The 15,674-nt window shown below is 36.7% G+C and overlaps 2 protein-coding genes across 5 annotated transcripts in view; one reads left to right on the top strand and one right to left on the bottom strand.

The window, feature by feature from the left end:
- Positions 1–99: 99 nt before the first annotated feature.
- chmp7 (charged multivesicular body protein 7) lies at positions 100–4,201 on the bottom strand. 4 transcript variants are annotated; one of them, XM_079467176.1, is made up of 11 exons: positions 3,991–4,201; positions 3,113–3,388; positions 2,693–2,864; positions 2,331–2,516; positions 2,042–2,175; positions 1,799–1,847; positions 1,600–1,719; positions 1,283–1,381; positions 1,119–1,176; positions 698–931; positions 100–504 (listed from the first exon to the last, which is right to left on the bottom strand). In XM_079467176.1, exons 2-11 carry the CDS (start codon positions 3,382–3,384, stop codon positions 452–454), a joined length of 1,377 nt encoding a protein of 458 aa, XP_079323302.1. In that variant the 5' UTR covers positions 3,385–3,388; positions 3,991–4,201; the 3' UTR covers positions 100–451. The 4 variants fall into 4 exon arrangements, with proteins under 4 accessions (XP_079323302.1, XP_079323303.1, XP_079323304.1 ...); XM_079467177.1 differs by having other exon boundaries at positions 4,140–4,201; XM_079467178.1 differs by having other exon boundaries at positions 220–504; positions 3,968–4,163.
- An 880-nt stretch (positions 4,202–5,081) lies between these two features.
- antxr1a (ANTXR cell adhesion molecule 1a) overlaps positions 5,082–15,674 on the top strand; it is a 39,423-nt gene continuing 28,830 nt past the window's right edge. The window contains exons 1-8 of the mRNA XM_079466867.1: positions 5,082–5,144; positions 5,414–5,498; positions 5,620–5,737; positions 5,990–7,221; positions 12,278–12,349; positions 12,557–12,628; positions 13,836–13,917; positions 14,077–14,110. Of these exons, the coding sequence (XP_079322993.1) occupies positions 7,079–7,221; positions 12,278–12,349; positions 12,557–12,628; positions 13,836–13,917; positions 14,077–14,110 (403 nt within the window). The 5' untranslated portion in view covers positions 5,082–5,144; positions 5,414–5,498; positions 5,620–5,737; positions 5,990–7,078. The remainder of the gene's footprint in view (positions 5,145–5,413; positions 5,499–5,619; positions 5,738–5,989; positions 7,222–12,277; positions 12,350–12,556; positions 12,629–13,835; positions 13,918–14,076; positions 14,111–15,674) is intronic.

The raw sequence follows: 15,674 nt of genomic DNA, 5'->3' as shown, positions 1-15,674 counted from the left end.
GTCATCTATTCAAGCTCATGTGGTTCAAAACCTGAATGTATTATTATTCTTAAATATGTTTCATCATACAATGAAATTCAATGAGACCCGATGTTGTTTGGTTACCAACGTTCTTCAAAATATCTGAAAGATTTTTTATTTTTGACTAGACTTTCCCTTTGATGGCATACATACATGTTTACTATGAGGGATTGCATTAAAACAATAGACAAAGTATTTTATTCGGCATCATAATTTGTAGTTTTTATTAGAATAATACATTGTACCAACCTTACAAACTCAAAGGCCACTCTTAAAACATTCTTTAAAAAATAAAAATAAACGTGCTGTTACAAACATGAATAAGGGCTTATTACAATGAAAGGACACACATGTATTATATATTGTACTGTATTTGATGGCTTTCTCAGTTATTTGACCCATTTTTTAGGTTTTTTGTGCTAAAACATTTTTACTGTGCCGACTCAAGTCTTCTGTGAGATGAAACATTCCCCATCTGCACAGCTGAAGAAAAGAAAGAAAAAACACATGAATAAATGCACTTAAAACAAATACATTTCAGTGTATTTATGTAAATACAAATGTAAATGTATTGTATTCTGCACAATATTTCTGCATTCATCATTTATATTTATTATACTGTGTAAGTTGGGGGTTCTTGGCCAAATACTTGGAATACTAAAACATTTTTATTAACCTGTGTCAGACACTGAAAGCCGACTCAGTTCTCTGTCCAACTCCTCATCTGTGATGCCCAGGCCGACATTAGGCACATCGGGCAGAGACTGAACGAAATCATCAACTGACATAGCTGTCATTTTTGCAGGAAAAACAGGGTGTGTAGGGACCTCTGGCAGTACATCATTGCTATATGGGATGGTTTTCTCCAATAATGACTTCAGCTCCTCCTCCAACTCATCCGAGTCGGCACCTATGAAAAAATGTAAGCATTATCCATTAAATCACAGTAAAACTTAAATGGACAACTCTCATTAGTTATAGAATACTTTGGTTTCATGCCATCTTGATGGCAATCTTGTCGTTCATCCTCATGTCAGTTCTGTGAATACTGACAGCACTGCAATGAACAGCAAACGAAACAAGCTGAAAAAAATTACCAGAGTCCAGTATCCCACTGGCAAGAGTCTGGTTCACTTCATCCTGAGTATCACACAACTGTACAAAAGTGGACAAAAATAAATGTATTACAAATCCAAACTAGACTGTAATAACTACTATAGCATAGACAGAGCATTGCTAAAATGTAAGTTTCTAATAGCACCTCCTGTATCTGATCAACCAGGTTCTCTGCTCGCTCCACAGTCACACCCTTCAATGAAATCCTCAAAGCCGCCACACCTGCCTGGTATGCCTGCATCACCTATTTCAACATATAAAAACTAGATTATATGTATAGATTAGGTAAACATTTGAGTGAATACACAATATATTTTGAGTGAATGATTGGCATGTTCTTTTCTCTTTGTTTTATCTTCTTGGCACCTCTAATAATAACACTGAAATGTAGCTTTACAAAGTGTGGGTGACAACAGCATGTGTTGTCATTCACACCAGACTGTTTGTGCTTCTGGTTCTTACCAGACAGTCAGTTTGGGAGTTTGCTATCCTCTCCAGGATCCCCTTCACGGTCTCAAGCTGAGCGAACAGACGATCAGCTTTTTTCTCCACCCGTTTGCCGCCACGTAAACACCTCAGGGCCTGCAGCAGGAAAACGGTGGATGATCATTTGTTTCCAATTGAAAATATATTTTTTAAAATAGATAAAGTAAGCTTATACCTGCGATTTCTTCCCCTCTTTGAGCAGAGTCTTTGCTTGCTGTTTAGACCTGCACACGTCAAACAACACGTATCATTTCTCTGCAGCCACATCGTAATGACTTCACAAAAAAAGTTTATCATCACAAAAGCGATACTTAACAAAATAATGTCTATTACAGGACCTGTAACTGTCAGGCAAATGTTGGGCACCTTTCAGGTAAATGGTAAATAACATCAATACAATTTGAATGAACTTGCTTACTTTTCAACTTCTTGTCCCAACGCCTCCACCCTCTCCTCCAGAAGTTTCGCACTGCGTTGGAGCTGATAGATGCCCAGGTCCACCTCACTGACAGGAGATACACGTCCCTGGCCCGCATGACTGAATTTCACCAGCTACACATCAAGGCAAAGTGAGAAAGTTGGTTAGAACTGAGTAATGCAAAGTGAATATGGTGAAAATTGCAGGTTACTTTTCATTCTTATCTTCACATTATCAAATGAACCTTACTGTTGTGAATCAGAGCTTCTGTGGTTGAATGCAAACCCACCTTTTCACCTTCATGTAGTGAGACAGTGACTTGTTTCTCTCTTTGTAGCTGTAGCAGAGCCAAGCAGAGCGCGCTTTCATCAGGACAGATGTGAGATGAGAGATCTCGCAGCTCTTGGAAAGACACCAAAGAGCGTTCTGCTAGTGGAGAACTCCGATATGCCGCCAAAAGCGCTGCAGCTGTTTCCTGTAGGAGAGAAACGGCCATAATTCACGTATAACCCGTGATCCATATACGTTTCACTTTCTGAATTATTTGACACGATGCAGCTTTTCCCGTAAACATGACCAGATAAAACGTTTGTAAACCAGGAGGAAGTTTTTCTGTGGTTGTGTAGTGCCATTTAGCTTAAACACACTTACTTTCACCAGTTCTATCACAACAAGCGACTCCTCCAGAGGAACTCTGCCACTGCCCAGCAAAGTAGACAAAGTCCATTTCAGAGGTCGGACCAACAAAAGTCCAACACCCCACGACAACCAGCCAGAGTCGACGTTTGCTGCAAAATCTGATTCTTTTTGCACCTTTCCACTCCTAGAAGAACATAAAATGACAAAATAATATTTGTATAAATTAACAAAACTATATACTGGAATAAATATCTAAGTGCGATTCATATTCATCTAGAAGTGGATTGAGGTTATAATGTGATAGTGGTTTTTTTCATTGTATAATTATATTTTGGATGACCTTTGAACGTAAACACCACAAGCTGTGAAAAAAAAGAATATTTGCGAATTACACAATTTCTTGCTTCAGTGTTTGCGCTGACAGTGAATCACCTGATCATGCTCTGAATGACTATACTCAAACCCAGAGGTGCAGACCCCTTTCTTCGGAAACTCTCATTCAAGTCCTGCAGATTCACACACACTGATCCACGTCGCCTGCAGTGTTCAATAATCAAAGGGCTCCAGAAGTCTATCTTTCCATCCCAGTCTGTGCAGTCAACATCTCGGTTCTCTTTAAAGGCTGAAAATAAAAAAGCCATCCGCTCGTCATCCTCCCAGTCTGGTGGAAACCACACATCTGTCTTCTGTACTGAAACTGACATTGTGCTGTAAAAAAGAAAGAAAACGTTTAGATTGTTACGTGCCGTGCATCAAGCAAAAGAGCGTGAGGGTAACAGACAAGTAATAAGGAGTTTGTTGAAGGATTCTGGGTAAAAATGCATTAATGTACAGTACACAGTAAAGTGTGTGATATTGTTACACTATACTATTTACGTTCTTTCGTGGAACACAAAAGAAGAACATCTTAAAACTTTTCCAAGCAATTATGGCATATGCTTGTATCCAAAGCAACTCACAAAAAAATGAGAAAAACATTGAGTTAACGTTTAAAATGAAGTACTCAAAACAGATCACTTTTACTAGAAACTAGTAAACAAGCCTGTGTACTCGGGAGAGAGGTCATGTAATCTAAATATCTAGTATTACAAGATCATGGTCAGGTTTGTTAGCAAAGACATTCACATACATGCCAAGACTACAGAATATACTAGAAAAGAAAATACTGTAACTGTATCAGGCTGTAAAATATCTCCCTTACATTTAATCATACCTGAAAGCAAGGTTTCTCATATAATGCCTGGTTACAGCAGTGACCTTTAAATGTTATGTAGGTAAAAAGCTCACAAGATTATGATTCTAGCTCACACCTGAAGTTCAAGCAGCTGTCTGATAAACTTGTCGGTTATTCATTTGCTGGAGTCTACTATCTGTTTCACTGACGTGCGAAAGGAAGAGAAACACACGAAGACTTTCGTCTTAATGCTTTTACATCATGCTAATGATGAAAACATCTCACCCGGAAGACAACAAGGTTTCTCCTATTTTTCCTTCTCTCGTTTATTGCCCATTCACGTCATTGGCGCACGACTGCCACCTACTGTACTTTAGAGGTACTGCACGTGTGATGCGTACGTGACAGAGACAGGTTATTGGGCCAAAAGGGTTATCTTGTCTTTTAATCATTACCTTTTCTTCATTTGCTTGTTTTTTATCTTGTTTGCGCTAAGATTTAGATGAAAGATTTGTTGTCTCACACTCTAGAACAAAGTGGTAAAAATTGCTTTTTGCCAGGAAATTGTTTGTCTTTTTATCTGTTTCAGACATATTTATTGATTTATTTGACATTTTATATGTTGTTTATGTATTGTTTTTAGTCAAAGTAGTTTTTAGTGATGCTCGGAAATTTAAAGCACTTTTATTATATAATCGTATAATATTACAATGTTTAATGGTTGTGATGTCTGTATATGTGAATGATGGTAGAATTCACAAGGCTGCCTACAGGTACAAATCAAGTTGACCGCCCTTGACTTGACCTAAGTCTAGATTTGTCAAGTCAAGTCACCTTTATTTATATAGCGCTTTTGACAATGTTCATTGTTACAAAGCAGCTGTACAAGAAAACATATAGACTATAAGAAAAACATATAAGGTTATGCAAGTCAAAACACAGATCAAATATCAGACAGACTATAAATTCATATAGTGTTAATTAAATAAAACTATCAAATTCTGTTTGTCTGTCTGTCTCTTTATTAAGGTTTATTATATGATGTGCACATCTTGATTTAATTTAAATTCTGCAGTGTTTAAAAAGTTTAAAATCCATTTCACATTTTCTACTTGACTATAATATGTCAACTGCTATGTATGCATTTTTGTGAAAATTCTGTATTGCCAAATTCCTAAACAAATATGCCACATGAATCATTAACATTTTGTTCCACCCCCTCTGTTTACAATAAAAACAGGCTATGTGATTTAGACTCGCTATGATCAGGTTACAGTCTACATAAAAATGGTAAGTTCATGCAGCAAAAATAATTTCAACTTTAAGATGTTAAAAAAATTTTTTCTCATATTCTGAGTTTTGCATCTATAATTCCAAAACACAGTGCTAGCAATATTACTGCTAATGTGAGTTTTATTATATAATTCTGCTCTCAATTGATCTTTTATACTTTTAGATGATAAACACTTCAGTCCAGCAAGCATCCTTATGTTATTTCATCTTAATACAGCGTCTGATGTATGCCTATGTGTTTTTGTATATGTTTGTTTATTTTAAAGCGATTCATAGTTTTGGGGGTGTTTCTGTGTGCTGTCCTTCCCATGGTCTATTCTTACTGCTATAAAACTGAGCATAACATGCCAGGTAAACACACCAAGTTCTTAATGCTAACATTTTTATGCATAGTAGATGGTTTTATCCATGGTTATAATGCACTTTGGCTTTATAACAAAAAAAGTCATTAGTTTGTTTTATTCTATGTTAGGTATAAAATTTTGCCAGGATGAAACAGATAAAACTTGGCATCCTGTGGGTTCCACTTGGCGAAACAGTAAATGCATGGACTGCAGTTGTTCCGTAGAGTCATTGAGTTGCTGTTCTGCGTAAGTATACAATTTACAAATTTATTTGACAACTTTACAAAAATCGTCCATGATTTACAATATATATACAAAAAAAGATTCTATTTGAAATATAATCAAACATATAATTCGTTCTTTAAATTTTTTGGGAGGTTTTAAATTGACCAAGGAAGGCACTGTCCTTAATATTGAATTAATATTCAATGTCGTGGAGATTATGGTAATGAATTATGAATTATTAACTAATTGATGGTTTTTCTTTGATTTCTGTAGAATGGGGACTCCTACTGGTTTTTCTGACAAGTGCACAGTGGAGTACGATTACACAAAATGCACTTTTGAAGTCTTTGAGAAAAAACCATGTTCTCATAGTGCAGTCGGTAAATGATTGCCATCAATTAAGGATAAAAGAGGCTGTGGTTGTATCTACTGTTTTACAGAACAATAACTTTAATATGTTAAAATAATATAATGAATCCCTGAATCATATTATATCGAAGAATCATATTAAACAATACAGTGACCATTCGACAGTGTTAAAATATAGGCTATTGGCCTAAAAAAACGTAAAACAGTAAGCATTTCAATAATAAACGATTTACAGTGAAATATTAAAATGAATCTAAAAAGAATGCACAGAGAAACAGTCAATTCTTTTGAAATAAAGGATATTAAATGAAATGGAAAAAAAATCCAACACAAACATCAAACATGTTGTATATCTGTGTTTGAATAAAACTGAATCAATACTCTCTCATTGTTGGCAATCCAAACAAGCCCGATATTTACTTTTTCTGGCCTGCTTATGATGTCCATTGCATTTCTTTACCACTAGATGGCACACTTAGATTGCATTGATATAATTTAGGCTTTTTAAAGTGGATGGAAAGTTTGGAATCAACATGCTGAGAAACAAAGATTCTGCACTGTAATGACACACACATACGCACGCACACCCAAGTTCTCAAACATAAACACACAACCAAACTCCTTCCATTAATCCAGCATCTGGGGCAGTGTGGAGAAGTGTGTCAGGCAAATCAATGCATGTGCACAATTACATGTGTGCATTTTGTTTGTAGAAACTTCTCCACTTCTCCATATCTCATATTTACTTAAATTTTGACCAGTCAAAGACATTTCTTTTTTTTCCTACAAACATTTACTCTGCTGTTACAGCAACATCAGGACACAAGAAGATAGTCTTCTTGAGGATGGTTTTCCAAACTTACTTCACTGGACCACCGCATGGAATATCAGCCAAAGATTTCTAAGGAGACTGCGCGTAATTTTCTCCCATTGTCACTTTACATTCGTCTGTCTTCACTGTTGTTCGTTTCTTGCTTAGTTTAAACACACACCATGAGCAGACTGTGGAGTATAGCAGTTCTGTTTTGTGTCAAATGGGTGGACGCTGCTAATGGAAATACAGGATTTATGCCGGAAAGAGCGACCGCAGTTTCCTCATGCTTTGGGGGTTTTGATCTCTACTTTGTACTAGATAAGTAAGTTATCTCTGTTTCTTACCATTGCATGTTACAACATTATTCAGTATACAGAGTGTTGCAATATGTCATTCATATACAATAATTCTTTAAAGATAGTTTATAGCAAGTTAAATACTGGACAAAAATGGAAAGACCCCAAAATATCAAACCCAAATGACATTTGCATTTCTTAGCTCTATATTTTATTTAGGCTCCCATTGTGCTACAACTGTTAACCTGGTCCGAAGATGATTTTGGGTCAATTTAGATGGTGACACCTGGAACACCTGAAAGGTACCAGGACACCTACTGTAGGACACATACATCAACGTAGGCAAAGCATCCAAATACATTTTAACCTGATTTTTAAAGCTTATTTTTTCTGCTATCCTTTATCAAATGAATCCCAATTAGTTTTATTTTGGTTCCCAGTGCAATAACATTTATACCTTTCTTGTAGCTCAGTAGTAAGAGCATTGCGTTAACAACGCAAGGTTGTGGGTTGGATCCCAGGGGATTGCAGATAACTATGTAAACTGTATAAGATAATGCTATGTAAGTCGCTTTGGATAAAAGCGTCTGCTAAATGTAAATGCGAATACGTTTGTGTAAAAAAGAAGAGAGAAAGATTTCAAATACTCCAGGCTTTTTCTTTCTTTATGTAACAATAATGCACAAGGTGAGAAAATTGCATGTTTGGGGTCATTGCGGACACGCTGGCTGGATGTAAGTGCTGCCCCTTGAGGATGGTTTGCAAGTATGTACAACTGAGCCAAAGAGCTGAAGGCCAATAATATATTAAACAGCTGGTTTCAGGACGTTGTTTGCAATATTAGTCCCACAGAGGAAGTTTAATAGAAAAGGTAAAAAGCATTTACAATACGAATTGGTGTTGTCTTTGTTCTGATTGGTAGATTGGTTGGCAACTCACAGGCTTGCCCTAATTTTGACACAGTTATGCCAAAATTATACATACAGATGTTCCTGGGCATGGAAAATCAATTACACACACTTCTTTTGAACTTGACTTAACATAGCTATGTTTATGTACTGTTACCTTTGAACATATACACACACACACACACACACACATATGCAAACGCATCTGGTGTATTGTAAATACTCTGAATGTGGGTCAAAGTTTCCATATATTTTGTTTTTACCAGGCTGAACTTTGGCTCTACTGCGTGAAACCCTGAATGTTGTGTTCATGTTCTACAAATGTGTTTTAAGAAAAAAAACAGCTGTGTTTTCCAGTAGATGTAAATCTTTCACCATGGGATACCTGACAGTTCAGCTGTGAATGGGCTTGTTCTTGCTGGACAGTACTGCACTGACATTGCATATGAATTAATCCATCGTTCATTTCCACTATAGCCCATTCTTTTCATTTTTAAACTTTTGGAAATTGGATGCCAATCAAATGTCTGAAATAATCTGAAAGAGAGCATGTACGGCAATGTATCATCATTTAAAGGAATAGTGCAACAAAAAATGTACATTTGTTTCATCATCATGTCAGGACATCATTTATCATCACTCATTTCAAACTTAAGACTTTCTTCTGCAAAATCAGAAATTTTAAAGAATGTTGGTAACCAAACAACATTGGCCTCCATTGACTTCCATTGAATAGACGCCAGTCTGACCACTACAACTGAGACTTAGATATATACAGTATATAGTGTATTTCACTGAAAAAGTCATACAGGGTTTAAACAACATGACAGTGAAGATACTATTCTAAAGGAAATATCTTCATCCAATAGCCCGTAAAACATTTTGGCACTTTCCTGCTTGTCTTTCATTGCTTTGTGAACCCAAAATATTGTGGTTCTTGCGGGTAAAACTATACAAATGCTTAGAGATTAACCCCTTAACTGCTGCCTGCACTTGGGTTCTTCTCCTGCTATCCTGATAAGTCCGAACTGAACCCAGTAGGCATGATAGACCCTGTTTGGTCTTGCCAGGCTCGCCTCCTCTGCGGTATTCGCCAGGGGAACACAGAGCTTGGGGACTACTGTATGTGGACAGGTTCCTGGAAGCCACAGAGGAGATGGTCTGTGGGGAGGCGGAACTGGCGGTGTTCTTCAACGGCAGTCTCAGAGACCCACTTTCGTGGGCATAGATGGGGTCATTGAGACCGCTGGACTTCGAAGTCATGAGGCGGTACCCCACCAACCGACCGGAGTCCAGGGTCTCAGCTCAACCCAGAGGGTTGTGCCCTGCAGATCGGGGTTGTTGACACATCGGCGTCCATCTTGGATGAGGTAGGGAACTGTGGGTTCGGAAGCAGCCTCTGGTGAGAGCGAACAGTGCACAGCACAGACACACAGCAAAGCAGCCACCACCTGCAGAGTTGACTTCAAGGGAAGAACCTCTGGAACAGACACCTCTGCGACTACCGGACTTGGGACCACTGGTGAGGTGGCCATCATGAAAGTCCGGGTGATGGGGAGAGTGCTCTCTTGTGGAGCACGAAACACTACAGCTGACAGACATTACAGTCTGTTCCCGAAGTGGTGGAAGGAAATTACTCAGTTTGTCAAGAAATTTGTCAAACTTTGAGGGGAGTCATAATCTGGCAATGGGTAATGGTGTACCCATTACGTCTACTTCAGATATTTACGAAATATTCTATATAGTTTTTAGATAAATGATTTATCCGTGCACTTATCATGCGCCCTTATAATCCTTAAACAGAAATGTTAACTTTGCAATTTTTTCAATTCCGCCACAGTTAAAGGATTTAATTGGACAACATTTATGATGGCTCAATGCCCATCATGAACTTTGTGTGATGTTTTTACATTCCAATTTTGTTAACACAAATCAATCAAGAATGCCAGATCACTTGAGGCTGGGTTGTGGGAGAGTTGGGATGTTCTTCTTATGGGCCATCACTGTGGCTTCACTTTATGGTTGTGGCTTTAATAGTTTGGCCTTTTTGGTCAGAAAGGTCTGTGAAGGCTATTTTCCCTCCATTTATTCAGCTTAAACTGTTTTGCAGACTGCAACAAGAGAAATGTTTAAAAATTATGTTTGGAAAAAAGAAAATGTGTTATGAAACTCACAATATAATTCCACAGACTATTGTCACTGCTTTTATATTTTTATATATGTATTATTATGCTACTACTGTGTTATAGATGTGGAATAACATGCTAATAAAACACACACATACTAACCAACTTTATTTTTTATACATTTGGGGTTAATAATGTAAAGGACATTGATAAATGTACATCAGTATAGCCTTTGAAATATAGTTAATAGATGCAGCGCTAACCGCTAACTGCAAACTTGGTAAAATGTCCTTGTTGAACTCTTTCAGCTCTTCAATAAAACCTATGAGATGTGGTTGGGGCGGAGTTTCTCATCCATTTCCAAGTATTATCTAAACCTTTGAAATGAATAATGTGACAATCCTGTCCAATTCCAGTGAAAATGAATAGTCAGTCTTGGGCAGATGAAGAACGCTAGTTCATTAGGAGTTACAGCTGTATAAATTAATCCAGTTTTACACATTCTCACACACACACACACACACACACACACCATTTGCCGCTTGTTAAACCCTTTCACCATCAGCTCCAGATGTTCCAAACCCGTTCCCCGCTCTGGCAACTGCATCTGCTGAGAGTATTGGATCCCACTAACAATGGAAAAATAGGCATAAAGGCAAAGAAACAGAGAGACAGAAAAGGGGAGAGGAGAGGGGAGGACAGACACAGCGCACAGTATTGCAAATATTTTTGCCACGTTATCTCAAGTTATTTCATTCTAATTAATTACATCATGAGGTCGTTAGAATAGCACTTGTCTATGCACTGTTGCAGCATTCCAATAGGTATTTGGACACTTAAGGCACATCTAAAAATGTATGAAAAAATTTCATTGCATTAAGTAATACAATTCTCACATCAAGCCAAGTTGCCTTTTAAAAAAGGTAAGAATATACAGTTAAACTCAATGTATGCTGTAGGAGCAATGACCCTTTAGTCTAGTCATTTGAAATGACTTAACAATAAATGAAGAGTTAACTGTATTTTCAAAAACAGATAACATCACAAACAATTTTTTTTAACATGTTTTCTACTGTGTTTATTGTGTTAGTTAGCTGTTTTTTATTTATTATAATTTAAAGGTCCAGTGTCTAAAATTAAGCGTCATCTAGTGGTGAGGTTGCGAATTGCAAACAACTGCTCACTCCACCCGTCCCCTTCAAAGCACTCGGTGGCTGACACAGCACTAAGATGTCACGTTTTTGCTTCTTTGCTGAAAGAAATAACATACTGTATTTACTAAACACTCCGTAGGGTAGTTTGTCCGTTTAGGGCTACTAGAAACAACAGGGTGAATTCCATATAAGGGGTATGTATGTAGATAGAAATATATTATTCTAAGGTAGTAAAACAACGCTTCATTATGTAAGGTCTTTATACACTTCTGAAGACAAGGTTATGTATATTATATTGCATTTCTGTCAATAGATCCTTCAAAAAATTGCACATTGGATGTTTCATCAAAACACCCAAACTGCAGTTTGATTGACATTAATTGGAATGCCTAACATGATTTTTGATCATGATGTCATGATTATGAGTTATGTTTTTCCAAATGAACTCTTCAAAACATAATTTTACTTATAAATAATTTCCAATTGCAAGCAAAGTGCAAAGAAAGGTTTTCTATCTATCTGTCTGTCTGTCTGTCTCTGTCTGTTAAACTATCTATCAACCGTTCATATATCACAAATGGGCATGAATAAAACTAATGTGCAAAAATTCATTTTCATCCAGTGAGTGGACAGCCAGCCAGCCAGCCAGCCAGATAACTTTTGTTTTAAAATCTCAATGGAATAATACAGTTGGCATACTACTCATTCAGACAGCTGTTCTGGAGGATGCTGGATACATTTTCTCTCTACATGGAATTAAATTAAAATTTTCTAACTGTTGCTTTGAAGAAATCTCAAACAGCTGTAAATCTTGATCTCCTCTCAGCCTGTGAATCTTTATTGCCCCCTTGATGTCTGACTGTAAGTGTCTATTGTATCTGTTTTCGCATGCAGATCTGGAAGCGTGCAGCATCACTGGAATGAAATATATAACTTTGTGGAACACCTGGCCCATAAGTTCATCAGGTAGCAGTCGCATCTCTCTAATGTTTTTCACGAAGAATATGTGAGCCGTGTCAATATTCTGCAGAGAAATGTTTCACCTTAATGACTATAGGGTCATTTTACAATAATACAATATTGCAGTCATTTCAAGTTTAAATCTGAAATAACATGGAGATTTGCATTTGGGATACGCCTTGAAATAATTTTCATGTTTGTAATTGCTTCTAGTCCTCAGCTGCGGATGTCATTTATTGTATTCTCCGATCAGGGCAACATTCTGATGTGGCTAACAGAAGACAGGTTAGTAAATCATTATCTTTATGATATTTTGGTTTAACACACTATATTACTATGGTACACCAATATAAACTGGTACAGTTTAATTCAACAAAAATGGGATTATAACCCAGAACAAAACTATAATTGAAATTAAATATGTTTATAATACATCTCTTAAAAAACTGTAACGTGAATATTGACAATAACCATGATTTCCATGTCTTGTTAATACTACTATTAGTACTAAAAGACGGGGTCACTTACAGATATATTTCTAATTTAATTGTTAATCATACATTGTGGCAACAGTCTGGAGGACATTCAAACTATTCTTCCATCTGCATCAGTCTTGCATCTGCAGTGACTTGTTTTCAGGAGTCGGACCTCTCAGCTGGAGGCCCCTGAGATCAACTCCCATTAGTTGTAATATTCCTCATTCGTTTTGCGGAATAGTTTTAACCACAGTAAAGTTTTTTGGCTAAATGTGCTGCACCGCTTCTGTTACCAAGTGCGGAAGGCAGAATCTTATTATGTGACAGTCATTGACCCACAAAGTACAGTACGTGACACAAGGGAACATCTGCTGTGAGCATTCAGTCATCTTTTTGATCATCTCCAATCCTTCATAGAGCACTTCTAAGATTTCAAAATGCCCTTCGCAATTTTGAAAGAAAAATCTCTTGTGAGCTGCCCATGGCCATGCCACTAATGTCTGTGACTAAACCTTTGCCATATGTCCCAAGAAGTGGATGTTTACTGCTATCCTAGTCAACAAACTCCTGACTTCCACTCTTTCATTTGCTCCTTTTCTAATTTAAAACTCTTCCAAAAACAAGAAAAATTCCTTTGTAGCAGATCAATTTGCCTTCCTGTCAAACAAACAGGTGATGTCATTAAAAAATACACCTCAAAATAATCAAAGTGATTTCCTGCCAAACAAGTGATACAAATAAATACAAGGCCCTTTCACATTCTAAATAATATTATGAAGAAATACTTTGATCGTGTAAGGTTTTCACATTAACAAATCTACATTTGCCACTAAATATTCTTGTATGTGTTGCTATTGTTCTGAAAAGAAAACCAATTCTTTACATACTGTATACCGCATATTTTATGTTTATAATAAGGTACAGTTTGCCGAAAAAATGCATAGTGCAGTTATGGAATCAAGAGTACGATTGTGATGTATTTTTTCTCTCTCCTTATACTGTATTTGATTTGTCAGAGACCATATTCGCAAAGGTTTGGAAGAACTCCAGAAAGTACGGCCAGGTGGAGACACTTTAATGCATGAGGGCATTCAGAGGGTAAATCAGCCAATCCAGACTACTCACATTAATCCTAATAATGTTTGCTAAAGTAGTCTTTATCTGATTATATCTATATCTTATAGCAAAAAGAATTCAGAAGATTGAAATTGATTTTGTACTTTTTTGTACTTTCCCCATATTTTTTGTTTCTACTAGGCAAGCGAACAAATTTACTACGGTAACACTGAAGGTAGGTCTATTGTGTAATCTACTTTTTTGGTAAAACATAAACAGTTTGGATCAGTTTGGTCTTAAATGGTTTATTTACTGTAGTTAATGCTTGTCAGCTTGCACACTTACTGTATGAAAACTCAAGTTACAAAAATAATTGCATGAGATACAACCACTTGCTTACCAGGTGCGTAGTTAAAGAGTTCTGTTGTAGACTGAACCTACAATGCCAAAATTCTCTAATGCACATAACACTGTGTGTTTTGAGGGAAAGATCTTGAACTCCTTTTTTAACCGAATAAACCTCTGAATATATTCTTAGGATGGTGGTGGGGGAAAGCATTATCTTTCTACATCTTTCATCTCCCAGTTTTTATTGGATATTGCTCCTTCCTTTTCTTACGTTTGTCAATAAGGTGCGTAAAAAGAGGGCGTGGAAGCACAGATTACATATAATATATTATAATTTTACAGCAATATTACAGTTAGATTTCCAATCTCAGCCTTCGCAATTCAGCATTCACAACTAATATTATTAACTTTATAATTTAACATTTTAAAATTAAATAATCTTTAAATAAAACAATGTATATTTGTATTGTTAAGCTTATTGCTACTAATATGCAATTGCTCTGCAGTTCATATATTTCACTATTAATTATCTCATGCAACTTACATACCCTATTAACATTCTTTGTAAGATGTGCATATTCATCCAGTATTTTGGAGATGTTTTAATAAACTTATTTCAACAGTATATACAGTACTCCATGTAAATACACAGTTTAACAATAACAGCTTATAATCTTTTAAAGATTTCATTTTCAAAGGTTAGATAAGGTTAATAAAATTTGTTGTGAATGCTGAATTGCGATGGGTAAGATTGGAAATTTAATATTGCTGTAAAATAATATATTTGACGTAACCGGTGCTTACACACCCACTTGATGCTCATAAGAAGCGCACACAACCCCTAAAGCTTAGTAACATTTCGTTAAAATGAACTAACCCTGGAACAGAACCTGCTCAGGAGTTGCTATGGTAACTTACATACCCTGAAAGTTCTCCCTTTTTGGAACCGGAAGTTTTTTATTAAAAAACTTATCTGGGTAAGCCACATAACCAGCTTTCTGGAACACCCCCCAGTATTTCTTAGAAAAAAATAAGAACAAAATACTTTAACAAAACTAAATGTAAGACTTAACTTTACTAAGAGACCAGTGGCAACAGGACAAAATGGGGATAAAGAAACGATACAGCACAGGACAGCAAACCCAAGAGCATTAAATGGGAGAGGAACAAACGAGGCATAACGACGCCAACAGGTGAAGGGCGTGAACTGATAATGGAATAATGAATAAGGAAACAAGGGGACGAGGCTCAAACGCAGGACAAGCACAACCAAGGCCCATGTGCTTCCAAAACAAACAATTGGGCTGTCACGATCCCATCAGCCAGAACTAGATAGAGCTGCTAGGAAGGCGGTTTTATGACAGTACCCCTCCCCCAAGGTGGAACACGACATGAACTAAAATAAAATCAAAACACTGCAAAATAGTAACAAATCCCCTGCGGGGCCCGCA

Source organism: Barbatula barbatula, assembly GCF_947034865.1.
Source record: "Barbatula barbatula genome assembly, chromosome: 11".
Taxonomy (NCBI): Eukaryota; Metazoa; Chordata; class Actinopteri; order Cypriniformes; family Nemacheilidae; genus Barbatula; species Barbatula barbatula.
This window is presented reverse-complemented; position numbering and strand designations above follow the sequence as displayed.